The sequence below is a fragment of the Telmatherina bonti genome, assembly GCF_933228915.1.
Source record: "Telmatherina bonti genome assembly, chromosome: 20".
Lineage (NCBI taxonomy): Eukaryota > Metazoa > Chordata > Actinopteri > Atheriniformes > Telmatherinidae > Telmatherina > Telmatherina bonti.
Window position 1 is genome coordinate 14,746,373 of NC_136618.1, and position 21,297 is coordinate 14,767,669.

Below are 21,297 nucleotides of genomic sequence, written 5' to 3' on the forward strand. Positions count from 1 at the left end.
GCTGTGTTCTCATGTCGGCTGCTAGGAAGGTCAATCGGTTGTAAAGCTGTGTCTGATTTAATACAACCGGCTGAGATTGCAAATGCCAGCTTTGATTGAAAATAACTCGACAATGCCAACAATCCTCCGGTTGTTTGGTCAATTAAAACGTGCTGCTTTAAAAGCTGGAAAGGACATCTCCTGGTATGTCGCTGCATTTGCTCTGGCACTGTCAAAGTAGTCGGAGAGAAATTTTTAACATGGCGTCAAGCGAATAAGTCAGTTATGTGTTTATAACTGCAGTAAACCTGCTATATGTTATTCAGAAACTGGCATCTAATGCTCCGTTGTGCAATCCGAAGGTGCTCATATCACCTCTTTAATGCGGTACAGAAGATTAGAGAGTCACATTTGTTTGCTTGTTATGCAAAACTTTACATTTGCAATGGAAAATGTATTTATGTACCCTCATAAAAGTTTGTTAAAACCATTTACTAATTATCCACTCATTTACGACTATCAGTGACCCTGATAAAGACGCCAGATGTCAAATCAATCCATTATCGGCTGTAATCCCTGCCATTAGTTCAGTCTCACATGGCCTCATTAGTAGGTGTTACTAATGTCGCCGTTTAAATACTAAACTCTTGTCCCTTCCACTGTCAGCCCTCGCAGACGAGCTAATGTGGCTAAAATAGCAGCGATGCTCCCATGTGACTATTTGTTAAGCCCCGTCCTATCAGGAGTAAAGCCAGCTCTTTAAGAGGACTATGGACCATGGAAACATTGCACCCTTCATTTCCCCAGACACAAGCGCACAAGCATGCATGTGCAGACACACACATATCAGCCTAAGCAGGCTTATATTCTTACATCTAATTCAGGGAAATGTAAAAATGGCCCCTGTGATTCTGAGACAGCAGCAGCGGCCGAGAATCTGAATGAAAGAAATGCAAGGCAACAATGTTTGCTCGCAAAAGCGTGGCCGTGCAAACTCGATCAGATGCTGCCACAAATGAGACATGATAGCATGGATTATGTATTCTTGTGTCTGTTTCTGGGAAATAGTTGGTCATTCTTGAGGCAAGAGGGATGATAGGGAACCTGAATGAGGGACGCCAGGGGCAACAATATTTACTTAGACTTCATTACAACCACTTGCACACACATACATGCAGGAGGGTTTAACCTAAACCAAACTCTGACCTGTGCGCACTCTCAACTCTGTCACACAAGCCCCACTTCTATCCTCTTCTCTGCATGCCATCCAATAATGTCAACAACGAGCTCCTGTCAGGCTGTTTTTAAACACAAGGACAGAGACTCAATTACAGCAGAATGGCTTTCATCCTGAGACACACACACACACCTGCTAATGGTTGTCAGATTTGCTGGCAAAAGGGACAAAGGTCAAACCAATCTGCAATCCAAAACAATCAGCAGCTTCCACCGGCCAGTGCTGTTAACATCACTCGTTAGAGAGGACATAAACACACTTAGCACACAAAAGAGGGTGGTCAAAGTAAAAGACAAAAACGGTCTGAATCCTCGTTATTAATATAGGAAGATGCCAAAGGGTTGAGTTACTGTTAACATAGAGGAGCTTTTATCAACAAGGCTTTACAGGATTTCCCTCTTTTATTTGTAAGTGGAAATCAAAAGCGTACAGTGGTCAATAAAAGCGCCTGCTGAGACAAAAACATCCGTCAGTCCATCAAAACGTTTGGAAGAGGTCTGTATTTAATAATAATGTTCATTTCTACTTTATTAGTCTCCTGTTTCGTGCTGTATCTGCTTCTCTGTTCTCTGGCGAACATACAAAAGAACTCAAAATAACACTGAGGGGTTGAGGGGGACATCAATCTGTGGTGGACTCTAGGCTGTGTAATCCTAAACCTTCACCTTCCTCTTAATACCGTCCCCCCTTAATACCCACACATACCAGGACAGAGTTGGGCCACAACAAATGGTCCCCTGACAAAGGGCAGAGTTCGGCCAGTAGCACATGCACCCACGTATGTATGCTTGTGCAGACAGGCAGACATTTAGACGGCCAACTCAAGAAATTAATACAAAAGTAAGGAGGGGGAGATAGGTGGCGGGATCGCCTTAAATTAGCAAATTTGATCAAAAGAGACACAACCAAGGGTCTGTCAACCACCACAGCTCACTGGTCTGATCAGCACTACCACGGGGGGCCTCAATTTAAAATGAGAGTGAGAGAAAGATGAGAGCTTGGCCAATCAATAAATACAGAGAACACATGCACATTCACTCGGACACCAGTCCAAACAGATGAGGGGAAGGCGCGGAGGGTTGGGAGGGGTGGATTTACACGGCGGACAGAGTAGTGATCAGTGTACTTGTTACAATTATAAAAATAAAAAGCCTCCTAAATCATGAGATGAAAGTAGAGTGCAAATGTGATGATTAAAATGGCGGCAGGAGTGCAAATGGCAATACCCACAAATACACTAGAAACGCAGCTATAAATGCCAGCTGGCTTTTCTGGCTCGCTACAGTTGGAAACTATCAAGAACTACTTGGCTTATGGTCTATTAACTCAGTAAAACTGGCTCTTTTTGTTCATGCTATTGCTGCTGTTTGGTGAGTTGTCTGGGCCAGCCAATACACCCATACACACACACACACACAAACACACTCAGAGTCAGTGTGACAGCTCAGGTACTGGGAACAATGCCCTTTGAAGTTTTATGGCAATTTTCTCAACCCAGATGAACAAACATGTGACAGTTGGCACAATGTCTGTAAAATTTAAGAGTTTTTGATGGTATCCAATGTTTTTAAAAACAAATTCAAGTGTCGAAATGTTTTGATGACTTCTAGGGTATCAAATTATCCACAAACAGCATATCTTGATATTACCGTTGGGACTCCCTTGCGCATCTCCCTTAATCACACAACATGCAGTATAAATAGAGTTGCGTCTTGGATCATAGATACAAAGTAAACAAAACACTAAGATCATGAGAAGCGGGATCTCCTGCTACATCAGCAAGCCAAGGTACAAGCTCAGCAGTCAGTCCACAGTGGGTTGAGATCTGTCTGATGACCTTTTGGTGCAATATGTCATATCAATCCTCACTGTATGTAATGTTAATATAGTAAAGTCCCAAGAGACCACAATCCAATGCTTTAACCATCCCCTCAGCACACTGGGTATTTTAAGAACACTCCGATGACAGTTTATTAGGTACAGCCGACAATAAAACCCCTTCTCCAGGGGTCTTAGTGCAGCTGTTTTGGTCTGATAACTACAGTAAGTTGATTCAAACCTTCCTAAACCCCCTCTTTAAAAATTTTTTTTTTAAAAATAAAAAAAAAGCCAATAACATGGTGTTATTCAAACAAGCAGATCAAACCCTGCAGGTGTGGAAGCAATTTTAAGTTGTTAAAATCAAAGAACGTGACACCAATATTTACTGGGCTTCACTTTGGCTTTTCCTCCCAAGATGTTTTATGCCACTTTGTAAGCATTGGCTATTCCAGAAGATTTACAGCATAAAATGTCTTTTAAACTGCCTGATGAGCCACTTAAACACCAGTTTCCACAGATAATTCTTGTGTGAAGTAAGAAATCCCTGTAATTTGGTGATACTGGATGAGATAGGCTTATATTCAATGTGCTACTTAAAGCAGCTCATTACTATTCCCAACTGTTGTTGCATCGAGGTTGTACTTTGAGGTATGTATTTTCAATGGAGATTATTGCAAATCCCTTACGCCATATAATACACTACTGAAAAAAAATGAAGATTTATGCAAATCTGAGTGATATGATCCACAATGTATTAAGCTTTTTACATAAAAGATGTTTAATTTGGGTTTAGGACTATCAGGTGTATAAAGAGCAAATCCTTCATTAAAAAGACCCGGTGTAGAGGGCCCTGCATCTCCATTTGTAAAATTGTACTTAAAGTGGAACTATTATGTGCATTCCAGGCTAATTTATTTTTATTTCTGAGAGCAGAAGGGCTGGGATTGATCGAGTTACTGTCACAAATCGCTTTATTTACTTCAGACCGACCCTCTCTGTAGGCTGTCAGATCAGCCTGTGGGCAAAACGAGTGGATTGAGACTCTTCTGCATTAAGCCCCGCCTCCCGCCACATCGGGACATGCGTTTAGGTGATAAAAAAACAGTGCCGTTCACATGTCTGATGAGGAACACTGTACACTGTAGAAAGCTCAGAAAACTCAAAATACCATAATAGCACCCCTTTAAATTTATCTAATCTATGGTAGATACACCGGCTAAGATCAAGTGTAAAAACAAGGCAACAACGCAGGAGGGGGAAGAGGGTTAACTGCAGAACTTAAGAATTTACTCTCACCACTTGCATTATTAAGTTCACATATTCAGTTGTTTGCTAACAAAAATAAATCAGCCAATCACGCGGCAGCAATGCAAAACATTTAGTCATGTAGACATGGTCAAAATGATATGCTAAAGCACCACAATGAGGATGAAAGGGTATTTTTAACTAACTTTGAATGTGGCATGGTTAGAGGTGCAAGAAAGGGCGCTCCGCAAAAAGTGGCCTCTGTCCCTGAGTCAGTTTCTGGGTTTATCTTTGCTGTTTAAAGTCTTTTTTTCTTTTTATGCAGCTCCCAACAGGGGATCGAATAAAACTCAAAATGTGATGCAACTCTTTGGTGTACTTAGCCAGACAATTCATTTTTATTAACTGGTTTGAATAAACAATGACTGGATAGTAAGGGTGGGAAAATCGAATAGAAAAAAATCGAATATCAGGATTTTGGCTTCATAATTTTGAAATCAATTTTTCCTTTTTTGCTAATTTTTCTTTCCAAATAAATAAAAATAATCCAAAATAAAAATTTTTGTCATTTTTATTGATCTTTTTACTTGTCTTCTTGGGCATTATAGCAGCAGAATGATGGTCTGGCTACTGTGTTGTTTTTTTCCAATTTAAATCAAGAACAATGACAACTAAAAAACTTTTTTTTGTTTTGTTTTGTTTTTAGTCTACAAAAATCTGCAATATTGGGGAATCATGAAAATCGCAACTTAAATCAAATTGGGACCCAAAAAATTGGAATGGAATCGGGATGAAAACATATCGTCACAGCCCTACTGGATAAAAAGGAATAGTTTGGAATTGATAATGTGCCCTGAGATGATTTCACTGTGAATTGACAAATAAATAAATAAAATAAAGCTGGATTGAACATGATGATTTCAGAAACTGCTGGATTTTTTTTTTGTTTAGTTTTTTCACACATAACCATAAACATACCGTAGAATGGTGTGAAAAATAGAAAATGAGCGACAGTTGTCTGAATGACTTGTTGATGTTACACGAGAATATGCAGACTGGTTGGAGATGATGGAAAGACAACAAGAACTCTAATAACAATTGGTTACAACCAGAATGCGGTATCCCATACTGAAAGTACAACAGGTCCAGCCTTGATGTAGATGGACTACATCAGCAGAATATCCCACTGGCTACCAGCCTTGTCACTGTTTCTGCTGCAACATTCAGATGGTAGTGTCATTATTGTACAAACAAAAGCATGCATGAAAAGCATGTTGTTGACCATGTCCATCCATCTGGGACCACAGTGTACCATCTTCTGATGGCTACTTCCAGCAGGACAACGCACCAACTGGTTTCTTAAACATGAGTTCCCTGTACTCCAGCGACCTCCACAGTCAACACATATCAATCCTACAGAGCAGCTTTGGGATGTGGTGGAGCGGGAAATTCACATCACGGACGTGCAGCCAATAAATCTGCAGCAGCTATCATGCTATCGTGTCAACATGGAGCAAAATTTCTGAAGAATGTTTCCAACACCTTTCTGAATCGATGCTCTGAACGATCAAAGCAGATTTTAAGGCAGAGGGGCGTTCAGTCTAGTACTAGAAAGGTGGCCAGTGAGTTGAAGTTTCTTACTCATAAGGAAAACACTACAATGTTCATTTTTACATGATGCTACACTAATAAAAACACTATTTTATTCGATGCAGAAATTTCTAGCTTTAACAAAGCTGCTAAACTGTGCAGCTTCAGATAACAACAATGTGGCCTACTTCTTGTCTAAGACTGCTGATACTTCCCACATAAAGTAAGACAAGAAGGAGGTATAATGTAATTCACACATCCACCTCTGGCTGTTGACAGACATGAGCAGTAAGTTTAGAGCACAGAAAACTCCCACCTGAGCAGCGAATCAAATACACGACTTAAACAAAGTAACTCTTGTCAGCCAAACATGGAGCATGACTGGAGGCACAAATGGACTGACAAAATAACAAACATGCACAGTGAGTTACTGCCCTGCCCTCTATTAGAGAACACAATGAGTGTGTAAGGGGATCTTAATGAAGTACTCCCCTGAGGCAAAGCCTGATGCCTCCGCTGAGGACTTGTACTGTTAGCGTTCATTAAAAGAACATGAGCACTACCTCTGACATGTTGAAAGTGTGTGTGTGTGTGTGTGTGTGTGTGTGTGGTGTTCAATTACACCACCAGCTTTAGCGGTTTATGTCATTCAGTACGCATGCTGCTTTGCACCAATTTATTGAGTGTGCACACCCATCACACCTTATACAATCGAGACTTTACATGGAGAGCGGGTAAGTTTCATGGTGTGACTGTGGCATTAGATGATAACAAAGTACTTCCATAGTGCTACTGATATCGCTGACACTAAATCAGCTCCTTTATACTGATATAATGGACTGGAAGGAATGATCATATTTAGAACAAAGGAAGACATGGGGGTGAGGGAATGCGGGAGAAACTGTTAAGGTGAGGCAAGATGAACCCATAAAGAAAAAGGGGATTTTTGAAAGTAATAAAGGAAATAAGATGCTCTCAAACTTTGGTCACTGGATGCCACTATTCTGTAGGTCTGAGATGTTTTCTCTTTCTACATACCTAATTTAAATGAAGCAGATGTTCTTCTGCACATGCCTGTTAATGACCTGTTAATCTGAGCCATGGTAACTCATGGTTAGCGGTGCCAGATAAGTTAAATAAGGCTAATAATCTGCACCCCAACAACAAAATTGGAGAGCAAAGGATGAAGGAGTCAAGAATGCAGAATATGATGTAGCAGTGCCCTCTTGTGGACAAAAAGGGAATGTTTCATATCTCTACAAAAGTCAGAATTAAGGCACAGGATTTTTTTTCCCAGTTCAGAATCCAAATTAGTCTTTTTAGATGCAAGATTATGCAAAACATAAAGATGAATGAAATAAGTAGACATGGACAAAATTCGTATCTGACAGGTTTGACATTAACTTTGGCTGAAGAATGTTTTCTGGGTTCCTTTCAAGCCTCTAATATTGTACCTTTGCTGAGGCTACAGCGCTGATTAACTGTTTATGTTCAGCGTGCATACTTGACTCACCTCTCTACCTTTGTGTGTGACCAAAGCGGCGAGCGGCTTCGCGTAGAAGCGGCTGTAACTGAATCCCAGGCAGCCGTACATACTGTTTGCAGTCAGCTTCAAGGCTTTCTGACGAATGTCATACTGAAGGACAAAGAGACATAATTTACATGCTATTTTTCAATTTTACTGAAACTGCAAAGATTTGATACAAAGGATGTGCAGCAAAGTGGGTTCAATTTCAAAATGCAATAGTATTTAAAATCCTGACTTTTGAGGTGCTCAAACTGCATCACGTTTAGCTTGTAAAATGTTTTAGCTATTAATTAATATGTGAATTTATTAATAGATGAAAACAGATGAAATGAGTGTGCGTAGTCAACTTAAGGTGTTTCATAGTGGATGATGTTTCATTGTGAATGTGCGCGTACCTGCATGTAAAGATCCGGGTTGATGTCTTGCTGTTTCATTAGCTGTTTGACTTGTTTACGTCGCTCTACCAGCTTTCTGATTTCTTTGGGCAGAATTCCCATTTCCAGGTCAGGATCTGGGACCTCAGGAATTTCCTCTGGCTCGTCCTCCTGTTTCCATAGAAACCAGAAGTAACAAGAGTTTAAAAAGCACAACTTTTCCCTGGGAATCTGGTCATCGAGCCAAATGAGATCTTTGCAACTCTGCATTTTTACATGTTTCTTGCTATGAATCAAGTGACAACTCTACTCACATCGTTTTTTTTCTTTGCGTTATATGCCTCTCTTTGCACAGTGGTGAAGCAAATATTGAACTCCTGGATAATTGAGGGATACAAGCTGTTGAAGTCGAGCAGCAGCACAAACTTATCGTAGAACCCTAAAAGAAGAAAGGGATAGGGGTTAAATACAAAGAAACAACAGCGATAACATGAGATTTTAAAAAAAATAAATAAATAAATAAAATTAAAAAGGCCTACAGACACTTACCAACTTTAGGATCAAGCACCAGACCTCCAGCATAGGCCGCCTTCTTTTTCCGCTTTCCTTTTCCCGTATCCACATCATCGTCTCCCTCAGCCTGGAACAAAAGAGCAAAACAAGAAATGTATGTCAAACTACTTAAGAGGAAATAAATAAATCAACAGAGGAAAGCTTGAGTTTGTTTAATCTATATGCATCTTTACCGACTCCAGCTGGGCCTTTTTAAAGGAAGGTTTGTCGGGAACGATGTAGTCCTTATCGTGGAACGCATGAAGCAGAAGAAACTCGTTTCTCTCAGAGCGGCCACCCATCAGAGTACGAGACTGAAGGGAGGCAAAGAAAGAAATCATGTCATAACCCAGAGCATTTAACCTGCATGGAACGCTACAGGATCAACATCTTTTACCTTAATGAAACCAAAACATATTTCAGTGTTTTTACTCCTTGAACTAATAAACTGTTGTGACTTTTGCTTTTTTTCCCCCCCTCTTTTCATGTAGAAATCTCAGCAGTAGCTTTGAGCCTCGTGAGAGTTGAGATATAGCGAACTTCAAATCTTAACACATTTACAGAGTTTGCTCTTGGATCGAACAGTAAATCTGTAAGCTGCTAAAAGAAATACGCTGCAATATAATCATGTCAGCTGTTGGAGTGTTAATGCTGCGATGTTGAGCAATCTGCGACTGCAAAAAGAAAAGACTGAGAATAAAAGTCAACAGCAACATCTCTTTAAATTACCATAACATTGCCAGCAATGTTGGTGATCTGCAAGGCGAGCGGCAGCACGTTGAGCTCACACATGATCTGCAGGATCAGCTTGGCATCAGTCCATGTCGACTCCAACAGGTACAGCAGGTGAGGAGAGTCACTGACACATAAACACTCAAGGTTTAGGAAAGTTTGCAGACAGATGTGAAGACGTTTGATTTATTATTTACTTTTTTGCTCATTTTCTTTGGTGAAATGATTACCTGTAGAGGTTTTTTATGTCTTCCTGGGGAACTGCGTGCCTCTCCATCTTCAGCACTTGTGCAGCCAGCTCTGTCAGATGGTAACTTTTACAGCGAATCAACTCTTTGGCTGAGATTTCCACATCACACACCAGTCGGCCACAAGTTGCACTTTTTTCTGCAAAGGCACTGCGACCCTACAAATCAAAAAAGCCACACATATAGTCGAAGGTGAGCATATAAAAATGCTAAAGTGCAATATGTTGTAGAAGTAAAGCAAGTCGTCACTACTGCAGTTTCCTTTTATGTTTCTTACCCCTAATTTGGGCATATTGACCCTCCTGAGGCGTCCAATTTTGGACCAGTGTGGAACTTTACACACACTGATCCTCTGCAGAAGAACTTCCAAATCAAAACCAAAGATGTCGTGACCCTACAGAAAAACACACAAGAGTTTAGAGGATTTCCACTGCAACTTGATCAAAATGACACAACCGAACACGTGTTTTTGTAAGACAAGAAAGCGTGAGAATTTAAATAACAAAGCGCCGCTGACAGAAGGGAAAACTTGCCACGAGCTACAAAACAATTCATATCATAGGAACTAGTTGTTCATAGCTTACCACCAGCACATCAGGATCAGTTTTGTGCATCTTGGCCAGGAGGAAGCCGAGCAGAGTCCGCTCTGTACCGGCGATCTCCACTTTCCCGTTCTGGAGCAAATCACAACATCAGTGTTTTCATAATACATTTTTGCACTGACATCAAAGCTTTTTGTGTTTTATCCACTAGCTTCTGTCAACCTCATCCAGAATCTGAAACATGTTATTTATGATAAGTTTAAGATGAGAAGGTTTTGGGGGTTTTTTTTACAGCATAATAATACAAACAAGCTGCAAACTGCAGCCACATTGTGACTCACCTTCTTCCTCACAGCTTCGTTGAAGTCATACGGGAAGATGCAGTCAGCTGGTTTACTGATCACTGAAGAAACAAATATCACTGTGAGCAGAATTTCTTCATTTTCTTGTTCACGCATAAATAAGCAATACAAAATTTCGCTTCTGGCTGAAGGTTATTCTAAAACCTTGCAACATATGTGTTCATGTGGAACGACAGAATAATATTTCTGTTAATATTTTGTTGCGTTTACACCACCAAAAATAAATAGAAGCATCAGTGACTTACCACAGAAATGAGTCTGATACGGAGGTTGAGGTGGTGCTTTATCCATATGGAAGCTACAGTGGACAAGCGCAGCTAGAGACACAATCTGCAGAGGAAATGGCATCATTTAGTTCACAGTCCCTTCATTTTGGCATTTGATGTCATCATAAAACAACACTTTAATCTATTCCCACAAACATAAAACAGTGAAAATTTCAAATTGTTTAAAAAAAAATGTGCACACTGATGACACAAAACACACCACTCCAATCTCCCTTAGTCTTTACATGTAATTTTAAAAATGAAAAAACAAACTAGGGATGCGTGAAATTGGATTTTTACGTTTTTAAAACCACCATTTCAAGACATAAAAGCACATTCCCACCTATTGCTATCACAAAATACTTGTTAGTAAAACCCTACAAGCAGTGAAGATGGTCTGACCTCGTTGTGGTGCGTTTTGGGGTTCTGAACAGTCTTGAGGCTGATGGACATGACCGTGAGGGGTGGAGGCGGCAGATCTTTGATCACGCAGATCAGGTCGCCCCTCACAGCGAGCGCCTCCACCTTACACCAGCTGACTGGGTGGCTGAGCAGCTCTACAACAGACAAGGTGGGGACGTTATGACATAAACTTATGAAGTTGAAAAATAAAGATTTGGCTGGACAGATCTCAGATATAGCATTACAATATTAATCCTTAAATTTTATGTAAGCCAACATGTGTGTTCATGCTTACGTGGTGTCTTGATATCCAACCAGCAAGGGCCTTTAATTTTCCTACTGAGGAGGAAGTGCTCCAGACTTGGCGTGTTGGTTCCAAAAATGTGAGAAAAAGTCACCCCCTTAAGGTCGGATGGCAGCGCTGGGAACTCAGCCTGCAAAAATTCACCCAACATGTTAATGCGATGTCAGCCATCGACGCACCAAACTGGGAATGTTTGAATGTGTGTCTGCTCACAGAGTATCGAACTTCCAGGTACTCGCACTGACTGGGCACATCAGGGATTTCAAAAGCATAGTTCTTCTCCACTTTCTGCAGAAAGAAACAGTCAAATCCAACACTGGTCAATCACAGGACTTGGCAAACTACTGAATACTGCAAATATACATGAGTTTGTTTAACCGAGACCGTGACTGACCTTAGATTTGAACTTCATGATCTTAAACTTCTCAGAGACCTCGTTGAACTCCTGATAAATATCCATCATCCCTACAGGCACGTCTGACACCTCTCCAGTCTTGGTGTTTACTTTCTGTTAATTACATTTAAAATAAATACATAAAAAGTAAGTAATTAGTAAATAAATAAATATTATAAAAAAATTTAATGAAACTGAATTAAAAGAAATAATTTAGCAGTAGATCAATGTTTTTATTAAATATTCTATTCAAATGCATTTCCTATATAAAAGGGTTAATATTTTGTGAACGCAGAACTTTAAACACATTAACGTTTTCAGCATCTAAATGCGATTTTTCCTAAATTAATTTGCAAAATTAACAATACAAATATCAAATTGTTCAAAATATGCTCCTCTTTTCATCATAAGCAGCTCTGTCGTTCTGTTTGTCTACTGATAAAACACGAAACTTACATATTCACGAGGTAGAAGGTACACAGTCCGCTCAATGTTCTTGACTGTCACGCAGCAGCTGACGTGAGATTTTGCTGATTCGATCCACACTTTCCCGAACAGGTACACCACACCTGATGCGCAGTTAAAATTAAATGTCCCGATATGCTCTAGACAGGATCGGTTCAAGATTTCTAAACAGGATAATGAATGTGCAAGAATGAAGTCACCTTGTTTGTAAAATATGCCTCACCTGGTTGGTTGTATGGGTCCTCGAAGGCATCCAGCCAATAGAAGCGAAACACCTGCTCCCCATCAGCTCCTTCCACCAGCGGGAGCTTACTGGAGTCAACCTGAACCTCTACAGGCACTTCAGTGACTTTGTCCTCCTCCTCTTGGCCCCAAGAGCCTCCAAGTTTGCTGGATCTGGAAATTATTTTGATACAGTAATAAATATTAAATAGGAATTAAAGAGGAAGGAGGAAATTTTTTTCAAAAGTATGTCACCAATTCAAATAATCTTTTCTTCCCACTGCATTTCTCTTTTACTCTAAAGGTGTCAAATGAGATTTCCAGTTTATCACAATATGTCCTACTTTCAACAAATCAAACAAGCTGAGCTCTGGGTATTCTGTTAACTTTGATTTGTCAGCCTTGACTGAAGCATCACACACAATTTTGAACATGAAGAAAAGAGAGAATTATGCTATAAAAAAAAAGATTTATGACCACGAGTTGCTGAATCTGATTAAAAGATAAAATTGCGGAGCAGCGGGTGGCTAAACAGCTGCAGATTTTAGGCTGTTGGACAAGCTAAAGTGGTTACATTACAGGGATAAAAAAAAAAAAAAAAAAAAAGCTGAAATAATCCACTCACAAGAGAACGGGATCTTGAGGTTCAGCTTTGGGCTTTGCTTTAACCACAGCTGCTGCTGGTGATGTTTCAGGTTCAGGCTCAGCTTTAAGTAGAGGTTTCTCCTCCTCAAGTGCAACCTCCATCGGCTCATCAAAGTCCACCCCATCAAATCCCAAAGTGTCATTCTCTGAAAAACACAGCATAAAGGTTACGCCTGTGTTCTTGTAAAACGTGTTATTGCTGAATGCTTAAGAGCTGTAGGCCTTCCTTACGTTCCTCCTCTTTCGGTGCTTCCACCTCTGACTTTTGCTTTTCCAGAGGAGCAGATGTGGAAAGAGGAGGTCGGACTGACGGCCTAGGGGCTGGGTCTGTAGGCGGTGGTCGAATCACTTTGGCCTTTAGTCCCGCAGATGAGGGCAACTCCTGTTATCACAAAGAGAACGTAGAATTTCATGATCATTTAGCTGTGAAGTTTACAGAGCCATTCAAGACTTCCCAAGATTAAATTATCACAGCATCAAAACAGTACAAAGCTGTGATGAGGAGCGTGTACCTTTGGCATCTGAGGTTTCATGGAGAAGGGGTTCAAGGGCGTTCCCAAAGGTTTCTTTTTCTTTAGTGTGACAACCGGTGGTGGAGTAAGGAGAGCTGGTTTCTGGAAGTTTGACAATATGTTATGCAGGATAATAATAGTAAAATAAGGGGGAAAACAATGTATTTAAATTAATTCCAAATAGCTAATTATAAGAAAAGAAAATGTATTAATGTATGGATTTCTGCTAACCTCGGAGTGCAGATCCTGCAGGATATCCCCTAATAGATCATCTTTGGACAGGTCAACATCTTTCTGCAATAAACAAAATGGCAATATTACATGAGCAAGATGAATACAATTAGTCTTTCTATTGACTGAAATTTTAAAAAGAAGACCTATTTTTCAAGAAGCAATGAGGAGAGATGGAAATTATAAGAACATTGCCATGCTGGCAGGATTTTAGGGTTCAGTCATACTGATATGTACACACCTCTACAGGCCTCTTGACATTGCTGTTCATGAAGAGGCTTTTAATAGTGTTAGGCTTGGATACAACTTTCTTCACGGTTTTCTTTGACTCTGCTCCTTTACTACCTCCTTTTCCAGCTTGAACAAAAAAAAAATGTTGTCATACACAATCTTTCTGCTTTTGCATCCTTAAAACTTATTAAAAATGCCAGGTTTACCTTTGTTTTCAACGACATCGTCATCCAAATCATCATCAAAGATTTCACGGCCATCCTCCACATATCCTGTACCATCTGAAAGAACAAAAGTATTATTAGGAATTAGGACATTAAAACATCCTCCTGCATTAGAATCAGCAGTCAAAGACCTTACCATCATCTATGATCCAATCATCCTCTTGCCTCTCTCGCACCATCTTTGAGTACTGCTCCTCATCTACTTCTTCATAAACACTGGTAAGCTCGGTCACCTGGAAAACATAAACTATGAAAGAGCAAGAAAAGCACAGCACAAATAACAGCTCTAACCAAACCTTCACACCAAACTAACCAACCCAAAAACAATGGCTTTTACATTCACAATTCAAATGCAGTTAGAAAGAAAAAATTTTGCTCATAACGTCATAATGTTCTACCTCATACTTGATCTTCTCTCCCTTTTTGGCTTTTTTGAGCTGCTCCAGTGCAGATTTTCTCCCAACTTTTTCCCTTTTTTCCCGTCTGGAGCGACTTTTTGCCAGTCCACGGGCATCTCCTCCATCATCTGGGAAGAGGAACATCTCACGATGATGTTGCATCAGTCTGAATAATCTGTTTTTCCTGACAAATCACAACTGCCACATCTCTAGTGCATAAACTAAAACATACAACTTCAAGACACTTCAGTGCTGAGACTTGGTATTTTTGTCCAAAACAACCACAAAAGCCCTACTTTTTCCAACACTGAAAGTCAACCGAGCATTTCAGTGATCTTTCAATGTGTAATGCCTTTGAAGGTCAACAACACAGAGGAACATTGTTGTAGAGTATTTTACAGATATTCCAGTAAACAAACAGTATAAATTGTGCATTTGATGGAGGAACTACTGGAAGTGACAGCTCTCACCTCTCTTAGCTTGTCCTTTGGAAAGTGAACCAAGATAAACATTAAAAGATTATCATTACATCAAAACTCCTGTTTATAACAACCATTACCTCCCGTTTTAGGAGGAGTGTTTTCTACTGTCGCGAGCTTTAACAGCATGTAACCTACACAATAAAATGCTTAGTGGAAATGTCAATAGTCTTAAAACACGTATAGTATTGAGTCGACGCCTGTTAGCATGCCTTACTAGAAGCTAGCTAATGTCATAGCTTACTGCTCCCCTTTCTAATTTTAGATTCATAAAAGTCAGCTTCGCTAAAACAGCGAGTCACAAACTTACCATCACCCGGAGCGTTAATGTCCTTGTCTGGGTTTGATACTGGAGCCATTAGTTGAGTTTCTCTTGACTGTTTGTTCACCGACAGCTACCCGATGTGACGCAGGTCAACACAACAACAGGATAGTCCGCGCCAAATCGCCTTCCCGGGGAAAGTCATATGCAGGAAGTGACGTCACATACACCGTCATCCAATCAGGGAGCGTGGTATGCCTCATTTGTCCGCATTGTGGCAGTGTTGCACAATGTAAAGTTCTTGTTTACATTGTAAACACCAGCCGAGTAAAGTACTGATTACATGCAGTAATTTATCATTTAAAATCGGCGAGGTTTTCTGTAATCGATTAAGAACAGATAACTTAAGGTAGACAGGGGTACATTTTAATACCTTTTGTATTTATTTAATTACATCTGATCAGGGCCGGGTTAAAAGTGTAGAGGCCCCTGGGCCCATAGTGTTCCAGGGGACCCCTTCCCCACCGCAACATTGTGAAAATTGTGAATGATACGCTGTGAAATGACATTTCTCAGCATCTCTCAGCCAGTGGTACCAGTAGCAACACAATGGACACTGTATCTGGCTTTTATGTACATTTTGTTTTATGTCCAAACTGCTGGTGTTTGTCTCAAGTGGACGTGGGCCCCTGGGCCTGTGCCCGTAATGTCCATTGGATAATCCGACCTTGCATCTGATGTTAATTTAGTGGCCTTCCTGAAAACTCCAAAAACAGTACAATTCATGACCACAAATGTATGCAACTGTGTTTCTGAATGATCTTTAATCTTTTAAAACCAGTCCATTACATAAAGTCAATACAGAAACAAATCATGTAAATATGTAATAAAGAAAAACAGGCAGTATACAACTAAAACAAATAAAAATAATAATGTATGGAACATTTCATGGACAACACCTTCACCACACAATGTGCTTTACATAAAACATTCAAACAGCAGCAAGATTCAGGATTAAAAAGTATGCTTAAAAATTTTAAAAACTTTTTTTTAAAAAACCCAAAAACAACTAAGAAGACAGAAAAGCCAGAATAAAATAAAATACATCAACAGTTTTGATGAAAGACAGCAGCAGAAAAACTTGATTTAAAATTGCTTCAAGTTTCAGCATACTTGCAGTTTTCTGAAACTTTCTTCCACATGAAATGTATAAAACAATAAATGTACCTCATGTTTAATTCTGACCCTTGGAACAGAAAGTAGACTTGATTCTGATGGCTTGAGGAATCTGGTTGATTAATAACAAACCATAAGACTCTGCATTTTGGCCCTAAATAATTCAGCGCATTGTAAACTAATTGCAGAGTTTTGGAGAACAAATAAAAGCCAGTGGATCTGAGAACTAAACTTAAATGATCCACTTTCTTGGTCTTAGTGAAGCCTTCACAATACATTGCCTATTTATACCAAAATGGAACTGCAGAAAATTTTAATTTAATTATTTAATAGGTCTACTTTAAGTATAAAGACAACAAAGATTCTGATGCTGATATAGGCCAGTGTATTACATAAATTTCTCCTTTGCTACATAAGCTAAAATGTTCTCTGTTAGTATTAGTGCCAAAGTACCTCGATGAAGTTCGTTTCCATGGTAACCAGGCGGGGGTATAGAGGGCACAATAGATTTCTGTCCCAGATTGGGGCCACAGAGACAGTACAGTACGGACAATAATGAAAATGCAAAGCATGTTTTGTCCCTTATTACCACTGCCTATTTTGGCTTTGTATACCCCAAATAATCCAGCCTGCCACCTGTAGAAAAAAAAAGCAGACAGCATTTTTGTACAAAGCTAAAAAATTAAATGAGCTGTCAACTGAATAATAGCCTATAGGCTACCATGTTGTTCACCTACCAGAATAAAGGATGTATTTATTCATGTCTCTTGCTTTTTAAGAGGGTCTTTTCACTTGAGATGATTTAAATGCTGGTTCATAAACACTCTATATTTTATAGGCTAAGTAGTGGGATTCATGTCTAATGTGTGTATGGTCTTCTGTTGGTCTGCCGCCGTGTGGACTGGCCCACAGTTGTCGCTGCTCATCAGCGATGAGCAGCTGATCTGTCTCTGGGTCAGACTGGACAGACGGACTGCTGTTGTTCTGCCACACTTTCCCGCTGAGCTGGAGAAAAACACACATCCCTGTCAAGAAGAAAAACGCGCTCTTAGACTATTAATTTGGGGGACACCATGGTGAAACAGCGTCGCGTCAGAGCGCACTCCTGTTGCGCAGCTGTTGCATCTTTTTCTTCCAGAAGAGGATCAGTGAAGGTAAATCATACATTTCCAAGCAATTATGTTATTTAGTCACTACTCATTTTTTAGAGTTCTTTCACGATTCAACCTGTTGCCAAAATAATGAGAAGCAGCAAGTCAACAGAGAGAGAGAAAGACAGAGAAAAAGAGAGAGAGAGTGGACAAGTTTGAATTGCTTGAAGCAGCCAATTTTATACATCTATTGGTTCCAAATAACGCAGCTTGGTGTCGGTTGGAGGCTGTGTTAACAGGCTGGATGTAGAAGTTAAGGCTCATAAAGAAACTTAAGTAGTCTACGTTACAAAGACACACATAACATGACAAGTCGCACTCCCATGCGTAAGTCTGGTAAAGATGGTGAATTTGGTTTAAGATAGACCTAAATACGATGCAAAAATGTTACCGTGAGTCCAAACTGGTTAAATAATGTCAAACCTTGCGTTTTTCAACTAATTTCACTAGACCCACTTTGTTTATATTGCATTTGACCCAAGTGTCTGACCATAGATCAGTCGTGTCGGGTTTTTTTTTATTTATTTTTTATTTATTTTAATTTATTGATGGTGCTATTGAACGCTCCGCCAATCCTCTTTGTTTATGTTGCTGGTCTGCCCGAGCTGTTCTCTTATTGGTCCTTTCTTGGAGCTCTCTCCTCTTTTCCGTCGCCATGGAGAATGCTCCTCACAGCCCATCCCGTTCAGAAAAGCTGAGAAGCCGCCATCACGCAAAGATCGTCTATTTGGACACTAGCCCAACCTATAGGCAATAAAAATAGCCGCTCGAAGTTCTTCTTTAAAGAAGGAATTTCATTTAAGATTGAGAGAAAGTAATAAACGACTTATAACATTGTCGTTCATTCACGGGATACTGAAAAATAAAACCAGAGCTTCACAGTGAAGCCTTTAAGTTAAAATAACAACGCCAACCTGAAAGAGTGAGAACTCTTTGTGTCTCGTTTTCCGCAGCACAGAGGAGGAGGAGGTGGAGGAGGAGGGAGTAGGGGTAGAGGACAGACAGAAAGGAAGAACAGAGAGTGGGCGGGGAAAACAGAGGAGACAGAGTGAGGAGAGAAGCATCATCTCACTGATGCTGAGTCACATAGACAGACCTCAGCTGCATCCCATGAGTCCTTGGGAATAATGGAGGAACTTGAACACACCTGCCCTCATCCCCGGACGGTAGGGCATTTGTGCCTGGGTGTTTTCTTGTCTTGCAGTGTGTGCTGTGTGTGTGTGTGTGAAGGGGGGATGGGGGGGGGGGGGGGGGGGTTCTGCTTTCTTCCCCTGTTACGAAACAGATCCTGTCTAGCATGTGGCTCTGGGAGATCCTCAGTGTTGGGGGGACTGTGATTGTTTGGGTGTACTGCCAAAAGAAGGAAGTGTTTTAATCCACATAGCATGGACGCCCTGCTGAGAGGACACTGCTGCAGTGAGAACACAGAGCCTCCTGTGTCTTCATACTCTCTCTGATCCTCTTTGGTGTAATTCCTAATCCTGGCATTTATGTTTCTCCAAATTCTCCTCATTCTATCCTGCGTGCACACTTGTGAGGCAGACTCATCTGTACTGTCCTTGTTATGTCCCATGCACTTTTTTTGCCCAGCTTTAATCCTTTATTGGCCAGATGTTCTTTGCTTGTGCCAAGTAGCTTTTACTGAGCATGCTCATGCCGCCTGTCCTGATAGGCCCTTATACGCTCCTGATCACAAAGTTTTAGCTTTGCCATCTGCCCTTTGCTAAATCACTAAGCTCTCACCATGCTCTAGGAATCCCAGGTGATGCAGAATTACAGATCAATACTTGATAAGTCTTTGCTGTCAATGTGATAAAACTGTCATGTGTACAGCAGTTAGGGGGTCAGACACCATAAAAGTAGCTTTCTCTACAGGAGTATGCAAAATAACAAAACTTTCCCAGTTTTTAATATCTAGAAATCTGAAATAAGTTAACCTGCTTGAATAAACATTTTCACTTTTTACTTTTCCTCTTGGATTGAGACTTCTTTTCACATTTCATTGCATTATTTTTATTTATTTTCCTAAAGTATCTCAAGTATAATCTAGCAGCTTCTTTTTAACTAAACATCTTTTAAAATAATCATCCATTTTCTGGTTGCAGTATCCTCTGTATGTTAGCATGATTGCATACATTGTTCGCAGTGGTCTAGCCTATTAATAAACGTCTGATTATGTTCATTGATATTATGCAAACATGTTCAATGGCAGTTTTAGATGTGTTTTTAATACTGGTTGATTGTTTCTGTGTTTGCACAAGGGACCATATTTATCATAAATTCAGCCACTGTTTAATTTAATTTACTTTAACTTAATTTAATTTAATTTAATTTAATTTAATTTAATTTAATTTAATTTAATTTAATTTAATTTAATTCATTTTTATATCTCAGAGTGCTCTGTACCCTTCTCTGCTCTTTATCTTAAGTACTGCCTAGCTTGCCTTAAATTGCATCCAACATGGCTGCTAGCAAGTATTATTGTCATACCATGTTATAAGTGTTATAATGACGCATTCTACCCATACTGATGTGCCAGTAGGCACTAACTCTGCCATTTACAAAATTGTTGTGATGCATAAATGTCACATGTAGCAAACATCATGGGATATATTCACTTCGCCAAGCTACAAAAGTTCTTAAATTTTTCTTTTTGTGTGGTTAAATTTTGCCAGGGAATCCACGATCCAGAGCAGACCACCAGAGTGCACTGGTTTCTATAACAATACACTTTCTTCCAGATGTTTTAAAGCAAAATTAACCTCTGCAAGTTCTTGAATACATTCAGCAATCAGTTAATTTATTGACATTATTATTCAAGATAGACAATGCATGAAATGATTCCTGCATTTTTTGCTGCATTGCTCCGAGATCAAGCGTAATCACATTGATGCAATAAGCACTTCAGAGTTGAGCTCACCTGTTTTTTCCTTCCTGTAAAAGTCTAAATGTCTAGCACAATAGAGAGAAGCGGGGACATATCTGTGGTTACAGCTTTATAATTCTGACTTGTGTTCAAATCTAGCCCTAAGACTAACCTTTTTTTAAAATATTAGCATTAGTAATTTTATTTTAATTTCTTTGCTTTGAAGACTGTGAAAACCAGTTTTCTGTCTGTGGTTGCACTGCTGTTCATAGAGAAGGCACTGACGTCAGGTGTCTGTCCCCAGAGACTAAATCTGTTTCCATGTTTTTCTTCTCCTCTCACCCTCCCACACCTTTCTACTCTGTACCGTTTCTCTTTCACCGCTGTGACGGAGATTCAGTTTCTTTTCTCTGCTGTCAACAGATGGCACACAAAGTCAGTTTTTCAGGCAGGCTCAGACTACAGCACTTTGACCTTGATGTAGTTTTGATATGATCTAGCAAAAACCTCTCCTATCTTACTTGTTCTTTCCTAGTCTTTGCTTGCTGCTACTTGTGCTTACCCTGTCCAGTTTACCTCACAAGAAGCCCCCTCCTCCTCCCATTGCATTTCCCCATAGTCCTGCCAATATAGACATACCACTGGCTGCAGAGAAGGAAATGTCAGCTCAAATTCAGTGATCAATAGCAATGGATGCTGTTCTGTTTGGTTTCACATCCACAGAGTGAACAGTTAAACATGCTGAAGAGTGAACATAAACCGTGATCAATAACACAAGGGAGGCTACTATAACTGGGAGGGGCATGCTTAAGGAGGTACATTGCCTCCCTCATGTATTCTATAACCACGTCTCTTTCCA

General features: G+C 40.0%; 1 protein-coding gene across 1 annotated transcript in view; it reads right to left on the bottom strand.

Annotated features, from left to right (window-relative positions):
• The window catches only part of pola1 (polymerase (DNA directed), alpha 1), a gene marked incomplete at its 3' end in the record, with an annotated part of 67,081 nt that extends 51,686 nt beyond the window's left edge, over positions 1-15,395 (bottom strand). The window contains exons 1-26 of the mRNA XM_079259847.1: positions 15,294-15,395; positions 14,505-14,632; positions 14,243-14,339; positions 14,089-14,163; positions 13,893-14,008; positions 13,652-13,714; positions 13,421-13,522; positions 13,140-13,290; positions 12,889-13,054; positions 12,265-12,437; positions 12,033-12,145; positions 11,577-11,690; positions 11,396-11,470; positions 11,174-11,312; positions 10,879-11,033; positions 10,456-10,540; positions 10,190-10,251; positions 9,891-9,980; positions 9,584-9,700; positions 9,289-9,464; positions 9,056-9,185; positions 8,521-8,640; positions 8,324-8,414; positions 8,089-8,213; positions 7,796-7,945; positions 7,386-7,508 (exon numbers count right to left, since the gene is read on the bottom strand). Of these exons, the coding sequence (XP_079115973.1) occupies positions 7,386-7,508; positions 7,796-7,945; positions 8,089-8,213; positions 8,324-8,414; positions 8,521-8,640; positions 9,056-9,185; positions 9,289-9,464; positions 9,584-9,700; positions 9,891-9,980; positions 10,190-10,251; positions 10,456-10,540; positions 10,879-11,033; positions 11,174-11,312; positions 11,396-11,470; positions 11,577-11,690; positions 12,033-12,145; positions 12,265-12,437; positions 12,889-13,054; positions 13,140-13,290; positions 13,421-13,522; positions 13,652-13,714; positions 13,893-14,008; positions 14,089-14,163; positions 14,243-14,339; positions 14,505-14,632; positions 15,294-15,342 (2,985 nt within the window). The 5' untranslated portion in view covers positions 15,343-15,395. The remainder of the gene's footprint in view (positions 1-7,385; positions 7,509-7,795; positions 7,946-8,088; positions 8,214-8,323; positions 8,415-8,520; positions 8,641-9,055; positions 9,186-9,288; positions 9,465-9,583; positions 9,701-9,890; positions 9,981-10,189; positions 10,252-10,455; positions 10,541-10,878; positions 11,034-11,173; positions 11,313-11,395; positions 11,471-11,576; positions 11,691-12,032; positions 12,146-12,264; positions 12,438-12,888; positions 13,055-13,139; positions 13,291-13,420; positions 13,523-13,651; positions 13,715-13,892; positions 14,009-14,088; positions 14,164-14,242; positions 14,340-14,504; positions 14,633-15,293) is intronic.
• Positions 15,396-21,297: the final 5,902 nt, after the last annotated feature.